General features: G+C 35.4%; 1 protein-coding gene across 10 annotated transcripts in view; it reads left to right on the top strand.

Annotated features, from left to right (window-relative positions):
* FRYL (FRY like transcription coactivator) overlaps window positions 1-20,495 on the top strand; it is a 226,669-nt gene that overhangs the window by 94,027 nt on the left and 112,147 nt on the right. For all 10 annotated transcript variants that reach the window (XM_074348242.1, XM_074348245.1, XM_074348234.1 and 7 more), the window contains 4 exons: window positions 3,344-3,543; window positions 9,508-9,561; window positions 12,596-12,735; window positions 13,722-13,818. In XM_074348242.1, the coding sequence (XP_074204343.1) occupies window positions 3,424-3,543; window positions 9,508-9,561; window positions 12,596-12,735; window positions 13,722-13,818 (411 nt within the window). In that variant the 5' untranslated portion in view covers window positions 3,344-3,423. Of the gene's footprint in view, window positions 1-3,343; window positions 3,544-9,507; window positions 9,562-12,595; window positions 12,736-13,721; window positions 13,819-20,495 lie in introns of those variants that run through there.

The following is a 20,495-nucleotide window of genomic DNA, read 5'->3' on the forward strand; positions in this document are numbered from 1 at the left end:
TTTTAATTTTATATGTTGTTTGTTCAGGTCTTGATTTACTCTTTTTATTATCAGTTAGAGTTTAATAGATTTATATTCCAAGGATGTTTACTATGACACTGGTTTTTCTACAAGTTGTAATTCAGTGCCTGAATTGTGTTCTTAAGAATTACACTCAACAACTATGTCTTTATTCTGTCATGGGCTTACATAAAATTTTCAAAAGATTTTAATAGCGTGTAGAGAAATAGTAATACTTAACCTGATAAAATATTTAACTCAAGCAGTCAAGTGACATCAAGTTAATCTAGTTATGTGGAAACTAGCCTTCTCACCTTGCTTAGAGTAACCATTCCTTTTTCTTAACTATTAGCAGAATATGAGAAAAATTCACATATCTTTACCAAAGGCGAACATTATAGTGAAATATATAATTGGAGGAAACTGCTTTGATAAGTGAAAATGTTATCTAATTTTTATTTATTTTTAAAATGTTAGTAAGGTTAAATATTATTTTCATAGTTATTGGCTTCTTCTGTTTTATCTTTTGTAGCTTGTTTCTTCATGTCCTTTGTCCAGTTTTCAGTTTGGGGGTGTGGGTCTTTTTCTAATGGATTTTATTAGAGCTTTGTGGATGGAGGTAAAAGAGATTAACTCTGAAAAAGTAACTTTCATAAAAATTTGATGTTTTTAAACTTGAAGTATTTTTATTTTGGAAGACAATATAGATTATTTGGAAGATAAATCTTCATTTGGAAGATGAGTACAGATTTCCCTAAAACTTTGGGCTTTATTGGCAAATTTCTTAAAATACGCAATTTTGATACCTAGGAATATTTGTTTATGCTTAATTTATGTTTATGCTTTTTAGGAAGTAGAAGACAGTAAGGGTGAGTTATTTGAGAGATCGTTTGAACTAAAATTTCTTCCTTTCTTTAATTCTTTGAGGAGACTTTAAAGGCTAAAATGTCATTAAGTTTATACCTCATCAAAGTCTAGAATTCAAGTACCAAGGTCTAATATAGGCTTCTTGTTTAAAACATTTATTGTAAAGTTAAAGCCAAAGAAACTTTGTAACTCTCTTATGATCTTATGAAACTTAATTAAAGGAAAAGATATGTTTTGTATCTACCATGACAAATCAAAATCTTAAAAATGTTTCATCTTCATTTTTGTCTCTAAAATGTAAATTAAAATTCTAGAAACTATCTGAGTAGCTTTTTTTTTTTTTTTTTTTTTTTTTTTTACTATTTTATGATTCCTTAGGGTTATCCAACATGATGTGGATATAAAATATAGAGTATTCTTAATGATCCAAAATAAATTTTTTAAATTTAAGATCTGCTTTTCCCACAATGACATTTGTTAACACATTCTCTCCTTTATAATACACAATGTTGGATCATGAAACAGAGTAAACAAACAAGTCATTGTTTAAAATAAATAGTGTGTACTGTGTTCAAAGGACTGTGAATTTTTGTTTTGAATTGTTCTTATATAATTTTCATTCTAGAATACAATACATACTGTATTTTAATTTTATGGGATACAAAGATTTATTTTAGATGCAATATTAACAGTTTATAATTTTCTTTATTATTGCTTTAAATATATAAGCATCACATGTGACTAATTTTTAATCTTAACCTTGGAGGAAAATATTCTGTGCAAAAATAAGTAAATAAACGAAGATAATGAGTAGGACATGAAAGGAAGCCATTCTTTGGTATTTGGAAGTTCTGTCTTTCAAAGATATTTATTTTTTTTAATTTGTAGATTATTTTTCTGAAGTGACTGCTATAACGTGACTTTGTATTACTTTCTAGAATTTTCTTTTGGAGTTACCACAGTCACCTTTAGATATCTTGACATATACTATGTTTGGTATGTAGGCTTTTTTATTACTGTGGTTGTTGATAGAACAATTCCTTATATGTGAGAATGTTTGAGAATGTGTTTATTTAGAATAAATTTCTTGTCCTATGGTTACATACACACATGCACATGGACAGAAATTTCAGTGTTTGAAAAATTGTGTTCTGCTTCTTGTTTCAAGGAGGGCGTTGTTGATAGGACAGCGTATTGGAAGGACAGTGTCTGGAGTTGATGTTGAGGAAGAGAAGTACATTCTGGAGGGTTCTCTGTGAATATTCTAGGCCAAAGGGGATGTTAAAAGTTGAAGTTAAAGAATGGGAAGTTCTGTATTATACAACAGCCTGGAGGATCGGGTGACTGGACTAAACTATAGATAAAACCCAGGCAGTCAAGAGAACAGAGCAGGTGAAGATAAACAGCAAGCACTGATGTGAGTTCTTTTTGGGCCACACTTGGTGCGATGTACTGTTTGCCAGGCGCAAAGTCATCCCTGTCTCTCCTTAGAGTGATTCCAAGAAAAGCCATATGAGTCATCATAAATTCCTTCCCCTCACCTCAATGTCAGGTCCACTAACATCTGACAAATCTCGAGTCCTCCTCCTCTGCTGTGCAGATTCCATTCTCTTAGCCCAAGCTGGGACCATCTCCCCTGGGTTCCCTCATGCTTCCCCAATTCTGCATTTGCCCCCTTCCAGTCCATTCTCCAGAGCAGCCAAGAGGGTCTTTTAAAGAGAAGCCACATCCTGTCCCTCTCCAAGTTAATACTTATCATGAATTTTAATTACATTGAGAATAGAATCTGATTTCCTTACAAACTTCTGAAACTTTGATCCTCACTAAGAGTTCTGACCTCATGTCACATTGCTCTCACCCCTGCTCCCTCTCTTGAGCTCCGGCTGCATGGGTCCTCCTTTTGTTTCTCATTCACACTCAACTTTGCACTTTCTTTGCCGGTGCTTTGCCTTGTTTCCTCTTTCTTCATCATTTAAATCTGAGTTCAAATGCAGTTTCTTCAGAGGAAGCCTTTCCTGAGCCTCTCCAGAGTAGTGTATTTCAACCTCTTAACTCCATTTGTGTTTCATTTATTCACGTTTTATTTCCTTCCTTGCACAGAACTTTGTTTAGAATTCATCCATTCAGTATCTGTTTTTTGTACGCCTAGTATATGCCAGGCATTGTTCTAGGCACTTGGGATTCATCAGTGAACAAAATAGACAAGAGAGAACCTCTATTCTTAAAGAATTCACAATAGTAGGGTAAAGAGAAAAACAGCACGTAATAAACATAGTATGTAACTAAATAATAGTTATGTTGGGCAGTGTGTTAGAAGGCAGTAAGTGTAGTAGAAAAAAAAAACAGAGTATGGTAATACAGATTGGGAAATCTGGATGGGGTTTAGGGGCAAGATGCACATTAAATAGGGTGGTTATGGTTGGCTTTAACTGAGCTGATTTTTGAAGTAGACTTCTTTTATTTCTTTTACTTTTAGCTTCAGCACCAGTCAGCAAAGTGAGTAAGTACTGTGCTTCTTCCAACTTTCATTCCACTTTGGGGAAAAAGACTATCATCATGTCAAGCATTACGATTGACCCAGATGTCAAGCCTGGTGAATATGTCATCAAAAGCCTCTTTGCAGAATTTGCTGTTCAAGCTGAAAAGAAAATTGAAGTTGTAATGGCCGAACCCTTGGTGAGTAGAGCTGACCTATAAATCTGAAATATTTTCTTGACTTGTGTTAACCAATATAATACAAGTTTTCCAAAGGAAATAATATACTTGAAAAAAATATTAAAGGAAGCCAATCTAAAAAAGCTACATAATGTATAATTCCAACTATATGACATTCTGGAAAAGGCAAAACTATGGAGACAGTGAAAGATCAGTGGTTGCTAGGGGTTGGGTGGGAGTAGAGGTGGGGTGAATAGGCAGACACAGAAGATTTTTAAGGCAGTGGAAATATCCTGTATGATACTACAGTGATGGATACATGTCATTATACATCTGTCCAAATCCATGGAATATACAAGGCCAGTTGTGAATCACAGTGCAGTCTGTAGACCGGGAGATTAGGATGTGTCAGTGTAGGTTCAGCAGTTACAACAAATGCACCCCTCTGGTGCAGAATGTTAATAATGGGGGACACTGTGCATGTGTGGGCACAGGGGTATATGGCAAGTCTGCCTTCTGCTCATTTTTGCCATGAACCTAAAACTGTTCCAAAAAATAATCTTAAAAAAAGTAAGGGCTAGACCAGTAGTAAAGTTGTGATCTAAAAAAGCTGTAATGACTCTGGAATTTGATAAGTTACTGCAGGTCACCAAAGAACAAAAATGGATTTCACCAATGGGAATTGTTGAGACAGATAAAACATAATAGAAAATAAAGAAAAATCTAGAATATTCTGTGAGTAGATGGTATGACAGTGGCCAAATTTATAATAAACAAGTAAACAGCTTTGAACTTGTAGTACATGGGGATACTTAAGGAATGTGGGTGCTCTATGTGATTTGAGCTTATGGCAAGGAAGAAGGAAGAGGAATACTGAAAACAAATGTTTGGGTTAGATTGGGTTAGAACAAATGATTGGGTTAGAAGTGTGAAGGCTATTAGGATAGATTATACAGTGGTTGAACAGTAAGAGGGAGAACAGATTAAAGGCAGAGACTTTAGCTATTGTATATAATTCAGGCTGGAATGGAAAGAGTCTCAAACTAGGGCATTAATGGTGCAAGTGGCTGCAGAAAAAATGAGATAAATAACAGAAACAAAATAAGTAGAAGCTGACACAAAGTTAAATAGGAGCAGGTGTTTTGAGTGAAAGTGAAGGGTTAAAGATTTACCACTAGAAAAGATGGTAGTGTGTTCATTTAGGTAAAGAACACAGAGATACTACTGGGGTAGTAAAGGTGAGTAAGATAATTTTTCCTTTGTGTATGTTAAGCTGGAGCTACTACTGATCTAAACCCTGTGGAACTATTTGATTGGTAGCTGGGGATTCTTTTTGGGAACTCACAAGAGATGGTAAACAGAAATAGAGATTTTTACATCATGTACATGAGGGCGATAATTAAAGTCAAAAGAGCAGACAGTGATATCAAGGGAAAGAGAATAGTGTTATGATTGTCCTATAATAGAGAAAGGCAGAGTACAGTGAACTGAGGAAAGGAGATTAATCAGCCTGAGAACAGTTTTAGCAGGATGATATAACTTCAGGGAGTAACTCTTTGGATTTGAAGGGAATGGATATGTGATTTACCAAGATCATATTGTAGGTTAGAAGTGGGATGATAATAGTGAAGGTAGAAGTCGAGGATGTAACAGCTGAAGCTTATTTATTCCTTAACACAACTAGGCCATTTTGAGCCTCAAAGGGTTTGTTAATTATCTGAAGCCAAAAGCCAAGAAGTGACAGAAATGAAGCATTAGGCTCACTCAGCCTGCTGTCCTTCCTCAGAAAGAAGGGAGGAAAGGAACAGAGGAGAGAATAATGATGACCTAAGAAAGGAGGGAAGTCGAAGTATTATTATGTGTTCTTAATTTTCTTAGCAGCGTAGAATTTAACATTGCTAATGTGATGGTGTGTAAGTGGGTACATGCATGCCTGTGAGTTTCTTTCTGATCATTAAAGGAAACTACTCTGAGAAAAGCATCTATGAAATAATGTATCTGAGGTTTAATAAATAGTAACAGGTAAACAATCACTAGCCAAAATGTGTATTTCAAAACTGTGCATCTTAACGATATTCAATTTAAATTATTTCACGATTGCTTTCTGCATATCAAATTAATGGGGTTTTTAAAAAAAAAAAAAAACTTTTTTTTCCTTTATTACATTTTGCAGTGAGGAGGTAATTAGGTTTGTTTACTTTTTAATGGTGGCACTGGGGATTGAACCCAGGACCTTGTGCATGCTAAGCACACACTGTACCCCTGAGCTATACGCCTCCCCCTAATGTTTGTTTTTATACCAGTGTATGTATATTCTATAGCATGCATATAAGATAAAGGTCTGCTTTAGAATTCAGGATTACAAGAGCTTGTAGATATGAATTAATGACTATAAGGTTTAGTTGGAAATGTAGTTAATCTATAAAATGTTATTTTCTTCATCAGGGTCTGTGAATTACATAATAGATTGCTAGCATGCAGGTCTCATGGTCAAGTGGACAGTAGGTTACATAAAAACCTAGACGCACAAAAATGAATGGCTTTTGCTAAAAGAATTTAATCTACCACAAAAATGAGGGAACTGACCTTTTCATTCTCATATTAGAAGCCATAATTAAAGAAGATTAAGGAAGCCAAAAGATTTGAAGATCAGCTGAGCTTGACTTCAGCCTCAATTTCATTTTCATCTTAGAAGGAAGTTTCAAGAAGGAAGGGCAACCATTGATTAAAATTGCAGCTTGCAAACTATGCAATCCAATACCTTAGGTTTCTTTCTTCCTAAAAGGAGGCTGATCAGTCCTGGATAATGATACAGGCACATCCAAGCTTACCTGTTAATCTTATCTTTAGATTGCCAGTGACCAGAAGAGAAGATAGGAAAAAAGACTAACCAATCATCTACCGGCCTAGACTTTATGTATTTTGGTTAGGCCCAGCATTTTTACAACTCTGCAGTGTCCACTACTTTTTCATATTAAATATTACATATGTATGTAGTTTTAAAAGAATTTCCTCCAAATTGCATTTTCTATTAGCTTCTCCTTCTCCTCACATGTTTATTATAACTTGTTATATATTATTTATTATGATTGAGGCACTAGACAGCTGATTGGAAGCCCAGTGTACATGCTTTTTTGACAGTGGTCTTTAATATGTAATCATCTGAACCATCAATGTCAGATCTTTTGCTGGGGGCTGGTTAGTCTCCTGAGGGGGTTCCTTCAGCAGCCCACACGGAAAGGTCTGAGCTTGGCTGCTAGCATCCTGAGATCTAGAGGCAGGAGGTAACTGGGGTTTTTGGTATCTGGTATGTACATTTTCACCTAAGCTCCCTGTTGAAGACATGATACCTTCAGTATGATACCTCGTCTTCAACTGTAGTACCCCCCAGTCGGCATGTCTGGGTTTTGCCCATTCCCAGGAAGGGCAGTTCCTTTGTAAGTAGGGTGAAGGGAATGAGAAGGAAGGTCTACACCTTTCCTAAACAATCATTCAGCCCACCCTCTTACTTTTAACTTCACCTTCACCCACACTTTCGTAGCACTGAAGTTCTCTGATTCCTCAGCCCTTTGGGAGTGCCAGGGTACTGACTGGATTATCTTTCCTTCAGTCTGCGTAGCAAGCTTATTCACTTCCCTCTGATTGTGACTCAAATGTCATCTTCCCCATGGTCAATATAAAATCTTGAGGTTGCTCTGTTGCAACTTCCTATCCTAAAGTCAGTGTAAGGTGTAGTATGTATTTTCTTTGCTCTGCCATTAGACTTTTAGCTCTGTGAGGACAAGGATTGTTTAGGAGAGAATGCCATCTGCAGTTGCAAATTATTGAAATATTTCAGCATCATTGTTATGCCATCAGAATCTTCAATAAACTCCCTTGCTTTTGCTGGAAGCTCCATGCTGCTATTAGTGCCTCCATACATAGATACTACTTAAAGAATCAAATTAGAATATAAAGGATTATTAGCTTTAGAATCATTATTAATCTAATGACATTATAAAAAGTAGAAATAGTTTTAAAGGTTATATAATAAAAACAATGACCCTTGCTTCCATTCTGGATCAAATCACGGTCCATACTTTTTCATCTGCCATTTTTCATGTCTACTATTTATCAATCTCTGTAGCAGCTTCCACCTTTTTTGGGAGGGGAACACAAATGAGAGGTTTTATATGTATATTTTTTCTGTAACTATTTTTATTTTAACAATGTAAATCAGAGAATGTTCTATTATCAGCCCATATAAATTTGTTTCATCCTTTCAACCAGTTGAATATTATTTCAATAAAAGAAAGAACTATAAACTTTTTTTTTTTAACCTGTCTCTGTGGATAGACAATCTGGGACTTACACCAATTTGGGGCTGTTATGAAAAAAATGCTACAGTAAATATTCTTGTACCTACGTCTTTGCATTCATCTTTATATGAATATAGACAATAATCTGTATTCTTTTTTAGTTGTTGTGATTGTGGGTTACATTTACTATAAACATATTTTTAAGTGGTTTATCTTTTCAAAATCTCATATTGCAAGTACATCTGTTTGACAATGATTGGGTCATCCTCAACCGTAGGTTAATTTAAAGTCCTTGATGAGGTGCTTTTATTTAGTGCAGTACTCTTATTTCACGTCTTTGTATGTATGGTAATGTGAGTGTTCTTCTGCATTCAAAAATCATTTCTGAGTTTTTATTATGGAAAAAATAGCTCACCCCCACTGTTTGGTTTAGGGAAAGCTCCTTGAAGATGTCAAATCTTCAGAAATCTTTGAGGAAGCATGAGTTTGTTGAGAAATGACAAGTGTTAAATATAGGAAAACAGCATAAGTGTTTCTGAGAAGGTTACTGCTCTCTTCTGTTCTTCTTGGCCATTACTTTACTATATAAACACGGTATATGAATAATAAACTACTTAGAACAACCTTCCTCAAAGCATGACTGAAGACCTGTAAATTTAATATTATAGTGGAAAGGGGGCATCAAGAGGAGGGGATCAAGTAAGTCAGATAAGTTGGGAAGAAACTGCTTATCATCTCCCCTAGCACTACCCCCCGCCCAGGTTTTAAATACACAATTCACATTAGGATAGCTCAGTATTTTTCAAACTTTTAGGTACTCTTAGAAACAATGTTCTGTTGGACTTACGATGAGATGTCCTGTTCTACTTAAATTTTGGAGCTAGTTACTTGGGTGTACATGTTATTGGACAGGATCATTATTGTGTTGGGTGTCGATAGGGTATAATAGTTGCTTTTAGAGGTAGAAGACCTGTCTATGAGATCATTGCCAAAGTGTGCTTAGCCTAGCAGGGCTCAAGTGCCAAGGACGTGCCAAAAACCTGTCCTTATCAAGAATGTCAAGTGCCATGAAGTTCAGGCATTTTACTGACCCCAGTTAAATTAGTTTAAAACACAATTCTCTGATAGTTGGATAAAGAATTTTACAGTTCAGAGGCAAGTACATTTGTGAGCATATTTTCATGGAGATTAGTCATAAATGAGAGAAGGAAATTGGGACTCTATTGGATAGACAAACTTTAAAATATGTGTATTTCTGAATTCTAGTTTTTCTCATAGAATGGCATTTGTTTTTTCTGTGATACATATTTCAGATAAAAATTCAATATAAAAGCATAATGTGGAAAGTTTAGAAAATAATCTTAAAAAATCTCAACAAAAGAATCAGTCACCATATATTTGAACATAATCTGAATCATCTCTTATATTCATTCATAAGAGATGATTATATGTGGGGTAGCCAGCAAGGCAAGTGTGTAGACTCACAAAAGGGGTCACACTACGTATGCTATTCTAAGTTAAACTAATTACATTAAATGTTTTTGAATTAGCAGATTGGAACCTTTTAAAAAAAAGATTCTAATTACAAATGAAAACAAAAATGAACCCAGCTCACAAATCTCAATTGTTTATCGTATGTAAGATTTCTAATATTTTGTATATATTCTTTTTTTTTTTTTAATTGTAGGAGAAGCCATTGTCTAGATCTCTTCAGAGGGGTGAAGATCTTCAGTTTGACCAGGTATGCCAATGTGGGGAAATACTTTTTCCTGAAAGGAAAATATTTATCCTAACAGTCTGGTTCGAATATATCCAGTATTAAGAAACCCCTTTATTTTGTTTAGTGGTCCTGTATGTCTTTATACACTAGATTCAGTCTGGAAATGGTTGTTTTTTAACAAGACAAGTAGAATGAGCTAACTTTGAACTTTATAGTTCATAGAATGAACTGTGAACTTTATTGATTTCTGTACATTAATAAGCATTTTAAAACTTTTTGCTTTTCATTGGCACTCGTTTTATACTGTGCCCTTTGAAAATTTCTCAGAGTGTTTCTAATTATGTCCCTCAGTCTTTCCTTGTTTACAGTTTTTACATGACAGTATTTCACCTTTTAACATTTATTTTTTTCCTGCTGGGGCTGTCAAAACCTTTATATTAAAAGCTCCCAGCCCAGCTCTCCCCTCTACACCCCATCCTAAAAGCAGAGCCAGAGACAAGAACTGGGTCCTGGAACGAGATCCCAGGGAGCAGACTTGAGAGTGAAGCTGGGAGGAGGAAAGACTGATAGAAATGTGCATCGTAGAGAGCACTGCTCTGGGCACTGGCGGGTTCATTCCATTCTGAGAATTATACAGAGTGTCACCTGTCATGGTATGCCTGAAGAATGGGGGTGAGGGGCTGGAATATTTATCTGCAGCCCCTATCCCCAGTAGTTGAGGGTTGCCCTAAGAGGCATTAACTACATCCCATGCTCACACCTGTCCTTCCAGCTGTGCTTGTGCAAAGGCGAAGCAGACTGTCTATGTTAGAAAGCTAGAGAAACTCGAAAAGAAGATACACAATGGCCAAAAAAAAAGAACCCACCAAAACGAAACCAGACCAAACCAAACCAAACCAAACCCCAAACCCTTTATATAGAATACTAGTATCTAAAATTTAGCAGTGGTCCTCTAATATTAATTTCTCTTGCTGAGATTGAATGTTTGAACAAGTGTTATTTTTATCATAGTTATGTTTGCTCAAGAATTATTTTATTCCATGTTGATTGTTTGCAAAACCCCATAACCCAGATTAGCTTTGTATAGCCCTCAGTATTCCTGAGCTACTTTTCTCATAATTAATCTTTCTAGGAAATGGAAGTTAATATTCATATTAGTCTACTTGATTATAGAGAGATGACCAGTCAGAATTACTTGTTGGAGGCTTACCAAAAAAGACTGTGTTTCTGGATCCCAGTCCAGTTCTGCTGACTCAATCACCAAGGGTGGTGCTCTGGCACCTGTATTGAACAGCAGCGCCCTAGGTGATTCCGATTCATGCACTTAGTACATAGCCACTGGTCTAGGAAGAAACCATAATTGAGAAGGCTAGCCTTCTGTTATGGTGATAAGATCACCTTATGTAACCCTTTTCAAATCTTTCAAAGTACTAGTGATTACTAGCTATTAATTAATTATTAATGTATTAATATATTACTGTAATGATATCTAGATTATTCGCATCTTGCATCCACTTTACTAATGAATGAAAAATCAGAATTTGAAATCTTATTAAACAACATTTTAAGGAAAATTTCCATTTCTTTTCTTACATAAATGATTAATTAAACTATAAATGATCATGCTTCATAACTTGATTTCTTTTTCACAATAAAAAGCTATGTTGGGGTAAACTGCTTTAATATATATTTATAGTAGCAGATGGCATTTTGTTGTTTCTTCTCTAGATATTTAAAGGGATTTCCTTTGAGTGATGCTGTTCACTGTTAATATAAATTTTCAAAAATAGTTGAATAAAATTAGAACCTTATTTTTACTTTAATTCTCTATATCAGAAACTATTTGCCTGTTACATTATGATAATTTATAAATAAATGTATTATTAAAGGAAGACAGATTTAATGAAGAAAGGAAGAATAGCATATACAATCAAATAAACTGTTTCATTGTTTTCTATTTTCCTGGATAAAATACATTTGGAAGTTATAAAGAATATAAAATATTAGGAAAGTTAAATGTTTAATTCCTAGAGGTATCAATTTATCTTCATGAACTGATACTTCCTATAGCATGGAACTGAACAAGACCTTAAATATTCCTGCAACCCATAGTTTTTTAGTTAAGAAAAACAAAATGAAGCATGTTTTACTATATGCTAATTTAAAAATACTAATTTTACGAGCAGTGGGTTGGATCAGGTACAGAATTTTTTATGAAGAGGGAGTTCTTTTTCTCTGGATCCTTGAGATGAAGAGAGACCTTCGGGACTGCTAATGGTAGCCAGTGGACCTCTTACCGCCGCTACCGCCATGTTGGATTCATTCGTGAAATGAATCTGGTAATTCACCTACAATTCAGGCAACTTGAGGGACGGTTCAAATTGAGTAGCATTTGTTCATCCCACTCCATTTACCTTTGTGCTGTCCATTTATATATCCTAAGCTTTAAAAGCATCTATTACAGCACATTTCTATTAAGTTTATTTGTGATTCTCACAGATTGCTTATGTTATTATAATTCTCTGTTCTGTGTCAATAGCAGTAAAGAGTAAACTGGAGCTTTCCCCACAGTTCTAACACAGTGTAGTCTTCTTTGGTTCTGTATCTCTTCATCTCTTCAGTGGCAACATTTTAGAACATTTCATCCATATCAGCAGAGAGGAACTAGCCAGGGGTAGGAAGTAGGTGTGGTTGTTTGATGGTATGCTTAGCAGCTCACCCAGAGGTATGGTGTATAATCAGGGATGTTACTGGTGGTCGTGTTTTTATACATGTGAGTAGCAAATGGAGTCAGGAAAAAGGTGGAGAGCCACTGAGCTAACCTGAATGGTTCTGGTTAAAGTTTAGTAGTTAGTGAAACTTAGCTCACTTTACTTTATTACTTGGCTAAACCCTTAGTCCTTACTTTTATTTTAAAACCCTTGTTTTTGAGTTACTGTGTTTATTCTGTCTTTAATCTAGAAATGTTACTCATTTCTAAGTGATTGCTAGTGGAACTAGAAATGTGGTACTTAGATGTTGTATGTTACCTTCTGGTAATATCTTGTGTTTTCAGTTGATAAGCTCTATGAGCTCAGTAGCAGAGCACTGTCTCCCTTCCTTACTTCGCACCTTGTTTGACTGGTACAGACGCCAGAATGGAACTGAAGATGAATCTTACGAATATAGGCCTCGATCTAGCACAAAATCTAAGGGGTAAGTGGAACGTTTTCTACTGTTCTACCTGGGATCGAAACACTCCCAATGAAGGGGGTACTAGTGTTACCAACTGAAGATATTGTTATTGTTTGGTTTCTAAGCAAAAACATCAATTACTTTTGTTATGAAGTGGTAACAAGGGGAAAAGATAGTCCACGCTTAAACTGTAAATCAAAGGAAGGTATCAGTTAAGGTAGGTGCAGCCCTGCAGGAGTCATCACTGGAACCAGTCATGCAAAACTGAATTCAGGAGTGCCTTTCAGTAGTTCAGTGAGGAGCTTTAACAGTCATACAAGAAGTTAAGAAAATATTCAAAGAAAGACTTATTCAGGTGGTTTGTGATGGAAAGCAATTGTTGTGATGCAGGAAAACTGCCAAAATTCTATATTCTTTTTTTTTTTTTCTTTTAATGGAGATACTAGTGATTGAACCCAAGACCTCGTGCATGCTAAGCATGCGCTTTACCACTGAGCTATATCCATCCGCAACTATGGCCAAAACCCTGTATTCTTATACCGTGAGACTCTTCTTGGTGTTCAAATCCTAGAACTTGTCTTCTTCTCTTTCCAGTTTCCCAGGGAGATCGTGGTTTTAAATAAAACATCTATTTGTGTTCAGGTGATGGTCTTTAGTTTAGAATTGGACTTCAGTAGACGCCATCTGTGATTTTTCAACTTAGATTTATGAGAAAGTTATCTGGCACTGTATTTTCATATTTTTCTTCCTCTTACTAATTCTTTAGGTTAGGTTTAATTTCTGACAGATGTAACAGTGAGAGGTATGTACAAGCTCCTAATGTACAAAAAGAGAAAGATTGTGAATATATATAATACATACATGGGGTTATTACAAAAACTTGTGCTAACAATTGCTGTGGGACACCATTCGTACTAGGCACTCAGTAAATAACATGAACTACTAACCAAGAGCTGTTTTCAGATTGACAGTCTTAATGCAATCCTAATTTGGGGTTCTTGTTTCAGGGATGAACAGCAACGTGAAAGAGATTATCTTCTTGAAAGGAGAGACTTAGCAGTAGATTTCATTTTTTGTTTAGTTTTAGTTGAAGTTCTAAAGCAGGTAAGCTCTTTTATTTCTGCAAAGTCTGTATTATTTTTTGCTTATTTTGCCTTCATGTTTCAGTTACTTTATTTAGGACGTTATATCTAAAATTACGGCCCACAGAAACAAAATTCTCATCATTTAATTTTACTTCTTTCTGTTGCCTCAGGCTCTCGTGTCCTGTACCTCTCACTCCCCATTCTTTTTACCTTCGTTTGCCATCCAAGACATGAAATCATGTTAGCAAAATGGAGCTGAACAGAAACTGTGTTAAATATAGGCTTTTAGCTGGAAATATAGTCTGCCTGTCATTCACCTACTTCAATCTTGTTTTACCTCCACTTTCAAAGAAATTCTCTTCCAAAGCCCTCAAGCCTGCATTTCAACGTGTAATAATTGTGCAGTGATAGTTGAGGAATGGAGGTGATTTGACTTGGATAAGACTGAATTGTCAAGTGCAAGTGATTTGCAGACTAGCGAGGACATCTCAGGATAATAAATTATTTATGTTTATTCATTCAGTGAGTATTTGAATACCTGTTGTTCATTGGCATTGTTCTAGGCACTGCACTCATGAGCTCAGCATCTGAATGACATAGATAGTAAAGACATAAATATGTAGCATAGTGTAAGAATCATCACATGTATTTTTTACTATTCAAGATGAGTACAAGTGTATGTATAGACACCTGTACTGATTTGAAAGGGTTTTTTTGTGTGTGTGTGTGACTTTTAGTCTTTAAAAAGTTATATAACATTTAAAGATGACCCATATATTTCCAGCCATACACACCGTAATGTTTTGGGAAAAAGTCAGGCCACCTAAAAGAAAAAAAAAATTATATTTTGCATATGACATGTTTGGACAGGGAGTTTTGCTTTTGTTGTATAAAATGGAATAGAATATATGATATGACAGGAAACAGCAAGTGTAAGAAATAAAAGTTAATTGATAGTCTTTTTTGACATAGGCAATATAAAAATATTTCAATTATATAATCTTTATTCTTTGCTTTTGTTTTTACAATGTACATGAGAAGACACGTCTGAATATCTGAGGTCTTCAAATAAAAATAGTTTTATTTTGATTTTTTGTTTTTCTTTTGTTTTAAAAAATAATTTTGAATGTGAAATAGATAAATGCGTTAATCAAAGGTAAAGTCACTTTAATTTGTACCTCTCATAATGGTTTGTTTAGTAGATGTGGAAAACAGATTTCCTCTGAAAGTTGTGTTTTCTAAAAGCCAGATGTGCTTTCTGTGATCTCTCAGTTCAGCTGGGATCCTGAGACCCTCAGGCTGAAGTAAGTAGGGATGGAGAAGGAGCTGAGGACCAGAAACGCCATACCATGAATGAGCTTGGACTTGGGCTCATTGTGGTTGGTCCCTAGCATCTCTTCTGAGCAAAATGTAGGTCTTGTGAGTGGTTTGGTGATCAGCGTTTGCGCTTCTTTACTCAGTTAATTCGTAGGTGGATTTCTTCTTCCAGCAAAAAGAAGTATAGACTCCCTGCACTGACATTCAGGGCCCTTCCCAATCTGGCTCTGTTGTGCCCTTTTGCCTTTGTTTCCCATGACATTCTTCCACTCAACAATCAGTCTCTCTTCTCATCTAAAAGTCCCCCGTAATTGCACTGGCTTCAGAACTTAAGGCACAGACAACCCCTTGGAGGTTTTTCTTTCTCCTCTTCCCCTTCCTCCTCTCCTCTCCTTTCCCCCTCCCCATTGTCATTGTCTTCATTCTCCTTCTCCTTGTCTTCCTTTAAAAAAAATAATAGTCCAGCTATCTCTTCTAGTAGAAAAAAAATATCGGGATCTGTAAACCTAAGAACATCCTTTCAGCAGGCTCATTTTTCGAATCCCCTGCACAAAATCCTTTCAGATCCATGGTTCACATGGACTCAAAGCGTTAAAAAAAAAAGGCCATACAGTGGTTCGGATAGTTCACCTGTGTTTTCAGTTCTACTACCACATTGTTCTAACATACAGTTCCCTTTCCACTTACCCTTTCTGTCTTTTACCGTTACCTTCATACTTTCATTCAAATGCAGCCATCAAAGAATAAAATATATCACCAAGAACATAGATACATGTTATTTAAAATCCTATATGGGGTTTTTTTTCCTTTCCTAGTAAAAGGCAAGCCTTTTTATCCTCTTCAAGACTAATAAAACTACAGAAAATGAAGTAAAAATCAATGGAACTTTCTGAAATACCATGACAAACTAACCCAATTTTCATCCATGTCAAAATGATGTAGGGTTTAATAGATCCAGAGATTAACCAATGTAATATATCTTGACTTTAATAGGGCTTTTACTTTTGTCCCATGTAATATACATATATTAAAATGTGATTCAGTTTTATTTTGGTGAGATGTGGAGTCCCAGGAGTATTGAAATACCAATAAATGGTTGGTTCAGCCTTAAAGAGGAGTAAATACTCTTTATGGGTTAGTCCTTTACCTCATATATTATAAATTATTTGTTTCTTGAATAACTTGTCATGTCCTTATCATAAATAATAATAATAATAATAATAATAATAATAATAATAATAATAATAATAATAATAAGTGATAATCACACATATTTAGAACTCTTCAAAATACATAAAGAACTCTAGATCTGTTGTATAATAAGTTTTGGGAGACAGCCATAGCAAGTGTTTTTATCCCAGCTGTGTCATTTACTTGCTGTGTAACTTGGGCAAGTTATTACCCACAAATTCTTTCCTCCTCTGTAAAAGAGGAATGATAATAGTATCATTTTATAGAATCATGAAAATTAAATACGGTAATGCCTGGGACATGGAAAGTGTCCAGTTACTGCTGTCTGTTGTTTTTATCTCATAGATTAAACAAATGTTCTTAGTTACAGTGACTTGCTGCAAATTATAAAGCTAGTGCTCTTTTTTCAGTAAAATTATTCTTACTGGTAAAATCAGTGATACAAAATTAGGTGAAATGGCCAACATCTTGTAAAATTAAAGTTTAAATCATAACAAGTTAGACAGAGAATTGAGTTTACATAAATGTGATGAAATTACTATGATTCACCATGGGAACAAAATTAATTCAAGATGATAAAGGACTAATTTTATTTTTCCAAGAAAGTTGGAAGAATAATTTTGGGGTCATGGCCAACTACAGATATTAGTGTATTAGTACCAGAGGCTTTAGAATCCATGGTAAAAGCATGTTTAAAAAGCACTATAGCATTTAGGATGTTTGAAGCAATTTTCTTTTTATAGTGAACTTTAACCATACATTTATTCAGTGAAATAAGTAAGATTGGGAAACCAGGCTTATGAGCTACTTCTAGCTCTTGGCTTAGTTTTATCGGTGCTTATTGTGAAGTATCAGCAGGTGGAGTAGATCCTTAGTATTTTCAGACCTAACGTTGGCATTTTGGGTGTTGGTGAACAGCCATGAAGGTTATGGGGTTAGTTATTTGTGATTTTGCTGAGGCAGGAATTTGTTCACTCTCCTTTGCATTGAGGGCTGGCTGGTCATTTACATAATGAATGAACCTTGCTGACTCCCCAGTGCCCATATCTGAACTTGGTTTTGTTGTTTTCCACTTTCATGATGTGCTAAAAGCATTAGCTTTTGGGACGTGGTGGTAGGAGTAGCCTTGGAATAAAGCTTGGGTGTGCTTTAGAGTCTTCTAGATATATCCTTCTTGAATGTTCAAGTAGAATTAGAGCTGCTACTAAAATCACACAAAGGATAAGATCTGAAAATTCTTGATACTATAGATGGGAACATTATTCCATAAAAGTAAGACTTTTTTTTCTATAAACTGAAGTGGGGTTCTCCCTCTCCCCCTTTCTTGGAGATTCAGTTTCGGAGTATTTTTTTATTATTGAAAATAAGGGGAGAAGTAGGGATGAGCATTCTGATAATATTCATTTTTAAAATAAAATTTTTAGAGGTTGTACTTTTTTTTCTTCCAGAAATTAAAGATGAGATATATTTCTTCTCACTTCTGCTCCTGTCTTTTCTAGTTGTACTATGATAAAACTGAAAGTTTTCTTTCCTCATTTGTTTCATTTATTAAATGCATTTTCATATATCAGAAACTGGGCACACAGTATATTCTAGAGAAATATGCATCAACTTCTAAACTTCAGTTCCCTCATCTGTAAAAATGGGGGTAAATCCTACCATGTAAGGCTGTTCTAAGTGTTATAAATAATGCATGTAAAATGCCTAAGTAATATCTTGCACAAAGACAAGTGAAAAGTGTTGGTGGTAGCAATATTAAGGTCGTAATAAAGAGCATACAGCATGGCTAAATGATGTCCCTAGCTGTCATTGACTTCTGGTGACTACTTAGGAGAAATCACAGGTTTAAGTTGTGTTTCCTATCTCTGGCCTCGAGCACACTAAGCATCTGTGTAAGGAACTCAAGATAGTAAAACCACAACACAGCACAGTAAGTGGGGCAAAAAAATTAAATCATGTAAAATGTGGTGTTGCATTATTGCAAGGTCACTGAAATGTCGGGGGTCAGCCTGCGTAATTAGCGCTATGAGTTCTGCATTGAGTTCTGGGAGTCAGCCATAGCCCACTCCTGACTAACATTTGGCATCACCTAGTGGTAGAGATGTACTTTGTTTTAACTATCAATGGATAATCGCAGGATGTATACGACAACACCCATGACTTCAGTAACCTTTTTGTTATCTTGGGGCCTGTTTTGTTTGGCCCAACTTGGGGAAAGTCAGGCTAGGAGAATGCATCTGCCCTGCTGCTTCCCTCACGGGCTCTGGTTTACTGCCCCCCCCCCCCCCGACCACACCTTGTCCTCAGTATCTCCATCCCATGTTCTAGATCCTTCATCTGCCCTACATTCCTAGGAGGTAAGAATTTTGTCCTGGCCCCTTTTAGAGAAGGGTGGAAAAAGTGAGAGGACAAGAATCAATCCCCAATTATGATATACCCAGTTTTGCAGTCTCTCAGGGCTAGTAATTATGGGGTTCTAATCTGTTATCTGCAATTTATAGGTGAGGAAGTGGAAACTTCCTCCAGGTTATGTAACCAGTGAAAAGAGAAGCTAAGCATGGCTTTTCTTCATTACAATGATTAAAGTATAGAAAGACCCTATGGTGTTTTTTATTTATTGTATAATGATTTGCTTATAGTTTACCTATAATAAGTTGAACAGCTTGGTGTGAATTTAAGGGAGCCCTTTGCAGGTACTGGTTTTAGTTTCTTCTTAATATGAGAGGAATAGCGTGATCCCAAGAAGAGATGTGCAGGGTACCCCATAAAAGATTGCCATGCTATGAGCATAGTTAATTTATCAGCCAATATTCTGAAATTCCTGTATCAATAAGATATGGTCGTTATAGTTTTATAATGATGGGATATGTTTGCCTATAAAAGATTGAAAAGCTTCTTGTAATTATGTAGTCAATTATAAAATTCCTAGTTAAAGTATCCCTAATTGCTAGAGAAATTCTAGGTTTAAAATTTCAGTTTACCAATGGGGGAACAAAGGTTAAGACTATCCTAGAGTCTCTGAATTCTCAAACTTTACCATATAGAGTAAATTCAGGTTCTGCCCTGTTATTAACATGGGATTTAAAAATCTCAGCTTCTGCAAACAGATGTATAAACTTCATTTCTTTCCTGTATCATCAGATTATTTTTGAAAGGTTATCTGAGATGTAGGAAGAGAGAGTTTGGATTACAGCTGCTTCCCCACTTAATCCCTGTTTGATTTTTGAGAGGGTAGTATAGGAATCTCCTTCATAGTGCATTTTCTTCTTCTTCTTTTTTTAAATTTTTTTAATATTTGGGTTATTTTTTAATTTTTAAAATTTTTTAAACATTTTTATTGATTTATAATCATTTTACAATGTTGTGTCAAATTCCAGTGTAGAGCACAATTTTTCAGTTATACATGAACATATGCGTTTTCTTCTTAACTGAATTTCAGGTACACGCCTTTAGGATAGTCTCAATTTTTAGGAAATCTGAGATGAATGTTCTTTCTGATTTCCTCTGATCAACAATAAATTCTGAGCCATTTAGCCAAGGTGAGGCTACAGCCGTCAATCCTGGAGTAAAGGTTTGCCATGAGCCTTTTAAAGCTGTGCCTCCCTCTGCTTGAGACAGTGCTGTGAAGGTGGTGCCGTACTCTCCTTGGTGTTGTGTGAGTGCAGTCACCCTCTCACTGAGACGAATAAAGGAAAACGAACAGTTCCTTATTGGGTTTCTTGCCCCTCATTGCAATTTAATTACCATTACTCTTATCTAATATCTCTTTCACATTCACTAGTTTTGAACTAGTTCCTGATCATTATTAAGGTCTAAATTCAGCCCGCTTCTAAAAAGCTCCTGATTAATCTTTGTAAGAAACATGTATCTTCATTTTAAATAAAAATCTCTCCTTCATCAAATTCTCAAGAAGCATTCTGCCCTTCTCTGAGTACTTATAATTCTCTATTTTTTCCCTACTCTAGTTTGTGGCTTTCTTGGTTATATTTAATTTTTTTATTACAATTTCATCCTATTGATGTGGTATTCTGTAAAATACATTGTTAACAGTTTTAAGCAGACATAAAATTCCTGTGTGCTTTGTTTTAATTGGACCCCAGGCACGCAGAATTGGATAAAATCATGATCCTTGTCCAAGACACTTTTGCTACTGATGGATCCCTGTTTCACTGCCTGTGTATTTGTTAA

This window comes from Camelus bactrianus, chromosome 2 (genome assembly GCF_048773025.1).
Source record: "Camelus bactrianus isolate YW-2024 breed Bactrian camel chromosome 2, ASM4877302v1, whole genome shotgun sequence".
NCBI classification, from domain to species: Eukaryota; Metazoa; Chordata; class Mammalia; order Artiodactyla; family Camelidae; genus Camelus; species Camelus bactrianus.